Source organism: Zonotrichia leucophrys, chromosome 4 (assembly GCF_028769735.1).
Source record: "Zonotrichia leucophrys gambelii isolate GWCS_2022_RI chromosome 4, RI_Zleu_2.0, whole genome shotgun sequence".
NCBI classification, from domain to species: domain Eukaryota; kingdom Metazoa; phylum Chordata; class Aves; order Passeriformes; family Passerellidae; genus Zonotrichia; species Zonotrichia leucophrys.
This window is the reverse complement of record NC_088173.1, coordinates 64833696-64842755: the sequence shown is the minus strand read 5'-3', so window position 1 is coordinate 64842755 and position 9060 is coordinate 64833696. Positions and strand designations below refer to the sequence as shown.

Here is a 9060-nt window from a genome sequence, read left to right as displayed (position 1 = left end):
CTAAGATACTCCCTTGAGCTGGTGAGTTTACGGGGTGTAACATCAACACTCAGGAATTCCATTTTAAGAGATAAAACCAGGTGAGGTGACTGTAAAAAGCTGTTCTCTAAGAGAAGAACATTGAAGTGTTCACACAACTCTTCTAGCAGTTTTTCCTAGAGAACAGAACTTGGCAACTACTAAACATCTACTAAACCAAATTGTCCCAAATTGTCTCAAGTCACTCTGGTGGCCATGTAAATAGATTTTAAAGTCTCCTCAAAGTCAGAGGATGGTGCTAACACAGATTTACCCTGGCTCAGTACCAATATCAGACACTTGGCTTTCAGCATTTCCCTGCATTTCATTATGCACAGAGCACTGCTAGCAGGAAATGAAGAGTCAGATGTAAAAGTAAAGGCAGTTCTGTTTATTTTCCAGCAACATCCCACGCAAAAGCAATAGAAACACAAACTGCTCTCAGCAGCAAATCTGTACAGTTGGTAACATTTACAACAGTTTTACATTTAAAACCAGAAAACTGAAAGAATCAAGCACTTTCCCTAGACATTGTTTTCTTGACTGCATTAATAAATGACTGATGACTATTTACAAATTTCAAGTTAAGGCTACTACTTCTAAAAAAAACCCCAACATTATTGCATAGACTTTGCCATGTTGACTTTCAATTTCTTGATGGTATTAAACTTCCAATTGTTTCTGAAAAATTTTTGCAAAAAAAGTGTTTTTTTAAGGTAAGGTAAACTTACAGTGACTGGAGTAGATGGGCTTACTAGTACTAATCAGCCACATGCACAGCACCACGTGCCTCACTTCAGGTCAGGTGTGTTACAAGAGCCATTTGTAAAAACAAGGAAACATTAAAAAAAACCCCCAACTTGGCTCTTGATCTGCAGGTGGACAGCTGAAATCATTTTCACAGTGGGGGAGGGAGTGGGGGAAATTGGTAAGATCTTGCTGTGCTATTTATGATTACTAGAGGATAGCACTGCCATTGGCTAATTTTACTATTGAGAAGTTTTATAAAAAAAATCTGATGTACAAAAATTAAAAGTTAACAAGGAGTCACACAACTTAAATGCAATTTTACATATGTTTGGTCTGGAGAATACCTAGACCAATCACAGCTTTGAGAACAGTCTTCAACTTTGCTTAAGCTTTCTTACTATGAACAGGTTATGGATCAAGCTAACCTCTCAAATTTAAAAGAAACTTTCCCTAAAACAGGTTGCACAGGATTATTTAACTCACAGTATCAAATTCTTTCAGTGGCTCACTCAAACACACTTCCAAGTCAAATTCTCCTTCTGCTTGATAGTCAACATGTCTAACTTTGGTGGGAGTGCCAGAACAGGTATCCTGCAAGGGAAAGGCAATTCATAACTACTAGTTAAGTAGAGGTTATTAGTACAGGTAATTCAATTAGCTTCTGTAATTCATTTAGACCACTCTAAAATAAAGGCTTAGAGATGCTATAAAGGCCACAAAAACTCAATGCTAGTCTTTAATATTAAAGAAATGGATAGGCTTCTGCCCATCCAACCACATTTGAAAATACCTTGCAAGTGTTCCAAGGGCCTATACATGCAAACATTAAAACATTATAGAGATTTAATATTTGAAAAATAAATCCAGTAAGAAAAACATTCCTAGATCTTTAATGCTCAGCTGTACCAAGTGCTTTCTGGACATAAAAGAAGCCTACTTCTGTGTGACAAGGAAATTCCACCCTATTTTAATACTAGGTATTGCAATCTAAAGTAGTATTTCAATTGCACATTACAGTTCATAACTGATTTGCTTTCAACAAATTAATTTTCTTTTGAAGGCTATGAAAAAATGAGATATTTTTAATTTGAGATGATAATTTAAGTTCTAATTCTCTAAACCCAAGACTACAGACAGATAATGGCTATAGCTGGAAAATACCTGAGTTTCAAAATTGCTCAGCTTTATAAACAGTCCCTAAACAAACCAGATGATGGGATCTGTGAGGTATCAGGCTGCTCTGGATTTAATTCTAAGCAATGAACTAATTATCAAAAAATAGTTAGGCAAATGACAGATATGCTTACATCATTATCTTGACAGCTCGTTTGAGATTCAGTAGAATTGCTTCCAACAGATTCTGTCTCCATCTCACCAAGGTCAACAGGACAACTGTAAAATCATTTAGAAGAATACAGCATAATTGATTTTTTAGTGTTAAGATGAACTTTGTTGTGCAGTTCTGAAAAAAAAAATGACCAGAGGAGAGCAAAGAGACCTACAGAGATCACAGGGACAGTGGTGGCAACCTGGGGAGACAAACAGAACTGCAGGACAGCTCAGTACTGCCAAAGTGGCCAAGGACTGAATACTGCAACTTGTCAAAGACAAAAACCCAGTGCTCAAGAAATGCCTCAATGCAAATGTTACAGGAGAGGAACGAATTTTTTTTTTTTCAGTTTTGTAAAGATTTAATATCCATTATACACAGCATCTGAAGGTAGCATTTCAACACCAAAGCACACAGCAGGGTTCTGGCTGAAGGACCAACGCCCCTCACACTGATAGAAAGTAAAAGGAAGCTAAAAGGAAGCTTTTCTTCTAGATGCTGTTGCTCTGCAGTAGCTTTAAAATCAGCATTCCATTAAGGAAAAACACTACTTTATTAACACAAAGCTGCCTGCTGAGGAATTAAGTTCCATCTTTGCCCCTTTCATTCGCTACTGCCAGTTTTATGTCATGATGCAGATCAGCTGTATTGCTTTCTACAGAGGAAAATAACTATGGCATCACTCTGCATCTTCTAGAGCTTGGGCTGTGAACACTTGTGGCCATGCTTTGAGCTTGGGATGAGTTCACAATTCTCCCCCTCTGGAGAAGAAACATTTTATATCACTCTTCTTGAGCTAGCAAGTGAGAAGAGTGAGGCAGGTTCCCGTACACGGGATTGTTCCAAGCTCAATATTCACACCTGCCATCAGTGAGAACTCTCCAGCACTGCTCCTACCAGATAATCTGAACACTGCTCTGAAAGAATTGGCTCCTGTTGATGGTGTGGTGATTATTTTACAGAGCAGCACAGAACTGGCTCTGCTTTCACCATTAAAAATTGAGATATGTATATATGCACTGGGCAAGGACCAGAAAGCTGCTGGATATTTTGACTGAGAAGGAACTGAACACCATTAAGTGTGGATAAGTAATTAGGAAAAACATTCAGCACTCACTGACTTGTCTCAAAAAGAACTATGCTGGGGGTGGTGTTTACTTCTTAAACATGAGACTTCATGTCATTATTTCTATAACAGCATCCTGAATACTCTGTGTACATACATTTCCTGCAGATCACATCCTCCTTCAGTTGGAGGATCCCAGGAATGCAGTGCAACCTTCCACAGTTTGATCTGCTGGTCCCACGACCTACGGCTGTACTTCTTAAATTTGTTTGGAGTTCTGGGATGAACTCCTGGGATACGATGGCATCTATTCAGATATCAGACATGAAAAATTATCAGTGTTTTATTCACACATACATAACATTTAAATGTATGTTAGCTGATTTATTATTTTTGAGAAAAGACCAATGTGCAATTCCAGCACTCAAGCAAAGGTTTGCCAGCTCCATGCAAGCTTCTTAGTTTTTCTGACTCCAAGTCAAATGAAATAATAATAATAAAGAATTATCATTCATAGGTTAGAAAAATTAATTTCAAACTCAACAGCAACTGTAGCCCATTTTGTCTTGTAGTTAACTCATGAGGAAACTGACTGCAAAAAAAGCAGTTTCAATTCCTCTCATTGACAAGCACATCCAAAAGAACTTTCATTTCCATTTCAGCAGCATGAGGTATTTCTTATATACTGACTCATTAAAATAAACCCTTAAGCCACACCTCAGTTAACTGTTAGTGATACAACAGTTCAAAAATGTCTTAAAAGTTTAATTTGTAGATGCCTTCTATTTAAATGTGTATTGGATGCCAAGTTTAGTACATTAATGTGCTTATAAAGAACAGGTATGACTTGCAGGTGGACATTTAGTTTCTAGAAAGTCAAGCAGCTTACCTAGGAACTTCTTTAATGTATCTATCATACGCAATTGTGTTTTTTCCATAGTTTATCTGTTTTTGTCTTCTCATCAAAACCACCTCATCTGTCTCGAGTTCTACTGCCACCGTGGACTCCTTTGAATCAGAACTGAAGGAAAAAACATTGCAGGTTTGGGACTGCTAGAAAACCTGTGATGCTCAAACAAACCCACTTGTAAAAGGCTATAAATAAACATGTTAAAACTTCCCAAACAAATGCTCAGAGTGTTACTAAACCATGGTCTTGGAACAGACTTGGTATGAACTATTTTAAACTGTGTTTTAAGAAACAACACTGTACAATCAAAATTCTATTTTCAAGATTTTCCTCAGTGAAGCCAGAAGTTTAACCTACCTTCCTGAGGAGGACTTCCTTTCTCTTGAAAATTCATTTATCAGGAGTTTTCTTCTGTGTCTGTAAGAATTCAAATAATTTAAAAGAAATTATATACACAAAAAGGAACATGAAGGCTGCACTGTCACAGCTCACAGTTGAATTAACTTTTCAGAAAAGCAGCACTGCAAAGACCTTTCTGTTATGAAATGGATATTTCAGTTTTCCCTTAAAAACCAGTAACAATACAAGGACTTTCTTTTCCTGACTATTTTTCCCTAAAGCAACTTCTTATAGCAATGATACAAAAAGACCAGTGATTAGTGAGAGGGTATTTTAAGTATTTTAATCTAAGAGATTCAGGAAAAGCTTCTTCCAAAAGGCAGATATTTAGGGATACACATCCAATCTCCAAGAGTATCCCATGACATTCCTGCAGGACTGAACCCAAAGCTGATCTAAAAGCAGCAGACAAGAGGCTAAAGTTGGCCTGATTTTACCACAATGGTGAAGTTAAAAATACAAGCTGAAACAGATTCTACAAGATAACTTCCATTTCTCTTCCTTTTACCACTTTATCTTAAACACCCAGGGGTACCTTGCAATTTCTTTGTGAACATTGGTCCTCATTTCATCTTCTTCCACTGCAGTTCCCCAGTCTAAACACCTGGGAAGGGGTCCAGGACCTTCTGGTGTTGTAAAACTAGAAAGAAAAAAAAAAAATAAAAATTAAGGCCCCGTGTTAAAAGTTTGGGTTATTGTATTTACCACTCACAGCTTGATCCCTTAAACATGATTAATTACAATACTCAAAATGGCTGTGAAAACCTGGTGCTTTATTAAAATTTTACCACTGTAAAATTAAGCATCAGTTCTGACTTCCACCTTGAGGTTGTGTGGTTTGTGTTGGGTTTTCTTCAAATTGATGTGGGTGTCTATAGAAATGTATCACTGCAGCCTGATAACCCAGCCCATGCTTTCAGTAACTTCCAGCTTTGCTCTTCAGAAAACGGGACATGAAATACCAGCTTTATTCATTTACTCACTTGGCTTCACTCCACTAAATGACTCAGCAATTATTTATACTTTGATGACTGCAGACTCATTAGCTTTATAAGAGATAAAAGCTGGAGCACAGAATTAAGTTGCAAAGCTAATTAATTAAAATTACATGATAGCACCAGGAGTTGCTCCATGTAAGTATATGCTTGGTAGAGAAGGCAAAGGCACAAAAGCATCCTATTTTAGCTAGGAAAAGGAGATTTGCTGTGACTTTGCAAAGTGGTTTAACAACTGTATTGCAGTCCATTAGCATCACAAGCAGTTTCAGACTCTTGTAGGGAATAAGCCCATATCCCTTCCCTACCATCTACTGCTGCCTGCATTCAGGTTATTCAGTGTTTCCCTGCCTGTCTTCCTGATGACCAATTTTCCCCAAGTAAAACTCAAAACTGTATCCTACAGAGGAGAGGTTTTTCAGCAGATCTGGAAATGCTCTGGAGATTTTCCAGGATTTTGTGCAAATGTCCCCTGGAATCAGGGAATCAGATCCATCTGCACTAAAACCAGCTCCAACTCCCTCCTTGCTCCTAAATTGGTTTGCACAACTGTGAGCAGTTTGTTAAATTCAAACTAGAAGTTAATTTTTGATGAAACCCAGTTACCAACTTGGCAAAATTAAAAATCCATAGAAAACAGTACAGGTCCCTCTGCAAAGATATGTTCAAGCTCCAAGGATCGTTAACTTTTGCTTACACCAATTTCTAGATTTGCAGAGAATACATGCCATGTTTTTCAGAGCTCAATCCAAAGTGAAACCAGGAAGTTTGTGTGCACAATTCAATACTGGGAGACACACAGAAGTGTTGCTTATTTACCTTGAAACTATCTGTAAAATTCCATCCTGGTACTGCTGTTCAACTATGCTTCCTGGATTTAGTTTACGCTACTCTGGATAATGTGACTTGAGCCACTGACCAACGTGTTCCTGCTTATTGTCAGCAAAGGAAAATGGGTGGGCACAACCTACCCCTGTTCAAGAAACCTTGATTCAATCAACTGGGATGAGGGGACAACTCCCATCCACAGATCACAGTGATTAAAGAGACCGTGGCATGAATAGCTCAGACTGAAAATGTGGTATAAAATAAGATACTCAAGTCTGACAAACATGGAAGGCAGAGTTATGGGGTGATCTCAAAACTGGATCCCCCCCACAAATGTGCTGAAATAGAACACAACTTTTCTGTACTCCCTTCAGAAACAGAAAATAGATGATTTCTAAAACTGAATTTTTGTCATTTACTTCAATTTTACCTCAACTGTTTCTACAGCCTGTATTTACAAACATAATGAGCCTGTACAATATTAGTCCTCGATAAATGATCAAGGACATATTATTTCAAGAGGTAAGAATGAAAAACACTGACTCTTAAGAACTGACTCCAAGATAAGAGCACTGCACTCGATCCTTTTCCCTCCCTTAGGACCAGCTATTTGTGGCTGATGAGCAGGCAGGGCTAGGAAAGCTGAGCAGAAGGGTCAGTGTAACAGCTCCGGTCGAACAAAAGAGCAGGAAGCCGCTGCCATTGTCGCCATGCTCACCTGTCCAGCCGGCTGTCCTCAGGCCTGGCCTTGTTTTCCTCAAACACGGAGGACTCGGGCTCGTTCTGCCTCCGCCGCTTCCCATCGGCGCCGCGTTTCCGCGCCTGGGCCAAGCGCGGGGGGTGCTGCGGGCTGGGGACAGACACAGCGAACACGAGAGCCCGGCTGGGCGTCAGGGCTTCAACCGCCTTCGGACACCGCGCTTATTCACCCGTTCCACTCCCACCGAACGCAGGGAGGCGACGCCACTCGCTGCGGGCACCCTGAGGGGACTCTGCGGGCCCTCTGAGGGGGCTCTGCCCCCCCCACCCCCTCAGAGAGCTCCGCCAGGGGACGGCGGGAGCGAGGGCCGGGGAGCATAGGGGGGAGCGAGGGCCGAGGAGCGCGGGGGAACGAGGGCCGGGGAGCACGGCGGGAAGGAGGCCCGAGGAGCGAGGCCCGGCGCCGCCACACCCCCCTCAGCCCGGCGGCCATACCTGCTCTTGGTGCTGCCGTGCGGGCTCCTGTGGCGGAAGGACATGGCGCAGGGAATCCTCGGGAGGGAGGGCTGGAGGTAGAGCCGGCGCGGGGAGCTGAGGAGGCCGGAGGAGGAAGGAGAGCCGGGCGGTGAGGCAGAGCCGAGGGAGCGCTGCCGCCTTCCCGCTCAGCTCCTTCGCATCTCCCGCCGGCGCTGAGCGACAGGCCCGCTCCGCCTCCCCGCGGGGCGCCTCCACGGGGACAGGTGCGGAGGGGGGGGCAGAGCGGGAAGGCGCAGCGGCCGACCCGCGCCCTCAGACGCTCATACACATCCCCCACCCCCCCGCCAGGGTAATGGCTCAGCCCGCTCCGCCCGGCCCCGCCCCCGGGGCGTGTTGGCGGGAGAATCGAGCGCGGCGGGCGCGGTTTTGGCGCGCTGGGGCGGCGGGACTCCCGTGAAACAACAGGGAAAAACCCAGCCCAAACAAAAAGGAAAATAGAAATTCCCGCGATTTAAATATGAGGGATGACGGTCCGCGGTGTGAAAAATGCGTATTTTATGACTGGCTTTTCGCAAATATAAAAATTAATATTATATGTGGGATGCTACAAAGTTATACTGTATTAATTTTCTTAAGTATTGTGTTAAGTATAGTTTTAGGTTATAACATAATGTTAAAATAGAAACTATGCTATGTATGATACTTTTTTTAAAGAGAGGAGTCACACAGAGATAGCAGCCACAGGACACCTAAATCTTTCAGAGAAAAAGAATTTATTGCTCTCTAATCAGCAAAAACAAACTTCTTCCTGCCTCGCTCAGCTGAAGATGCCGTCAGGATTAAGAGGAATTAATTAAGAGGAAGAAGCTGACACTGACCAGACAGAATCCTTTGTTTGAATTAAATTTATGCAGCATGTATGAGGTGTATGAATATGCAACAGGTTATTGTTTTTAAGGGTTAATCCTCTGTTAACGTGGGTCCTTTTTCGGGCTTATTTTGCCCAGAAACAGGTACCTGGGCCATTTGTAACTCTTTGTTTTTACTGTCTCGTATTGTCCTAAATCCTTATTGTCCAAATTCAGTTATCAATAGTGAAGAAGGTTGGGTAACAACATGAGGTGGTTGGTTCGTGGACCTTTCAGGGGTTTTTACTTGCACAGTGAGATCCCATTGGTCCTGCTTTTGGGCATACACTCACATTTTAGAACAGTAATTTAGAAACAACCTGGAGGACTCCAGCAGAACACAAGCAGCTTTACACAATAATACATTTGCAGCCTGAAGACTGGTGGGACACTTCAGAGAGATGGTTTTCTTCTGGCCTTACAATGGCAGGATTACGAAGGCTGAAAAAGCCTTACAGTAACAGTTTCATTAAGGCTGGAAGAGCCCTCTAAGATGACCAAGTACAACCATTATTAACAAGGCACTGCTAAGTCCATTGCTAAACCAAGTCCCCAAGTACCACATCTGGTAAAACAGATGGCAGAAGCAGCAAACAAAAGTTTGGTGGGTTTTCTAATCAGCTTAAAACACTAAAGCAACTATCAAAGTGCAGCAATGGTTTTGGAGAAACTTCCTGAGC

At 41.8% G+C, this 9060-nt stretch overlaps 1 protein-coding gene across 1 annotated transcript; it reads right to left on the bottom strand.

Moving 5' to 3' along the window:
- Positions 1–388: 388 nt before the first annotated feature.
- LOC135447503 (histone RNA hairpin-binding protein-like) lies at positions 389–7807 on the bottom strand. The gene is made up of 8 exons (XM_064712429.1): positions 7491–7807; positions 7015–7146; positions 5009–5113; positions 4432–4491; positions 4054–4185; positions 3322–3471; positions 2076–2160; positions 389–1359 (listed from the first exon to the last, which is right to left on the bottom strand). The coding sequence occupies exons 1-8, from the start codon at positions 7532–7534 to the stop codon at positions 1243–1245; spliced, it is 825 nt and encodes a 274-aa protein (XP_064568499.1). The 5' UTR covers positions 7535–7807; the 3' UTR covers positions 389–1242.
- Between the last annotated feature and the right edge of the window lie 1253 nt (positions 7808–9060).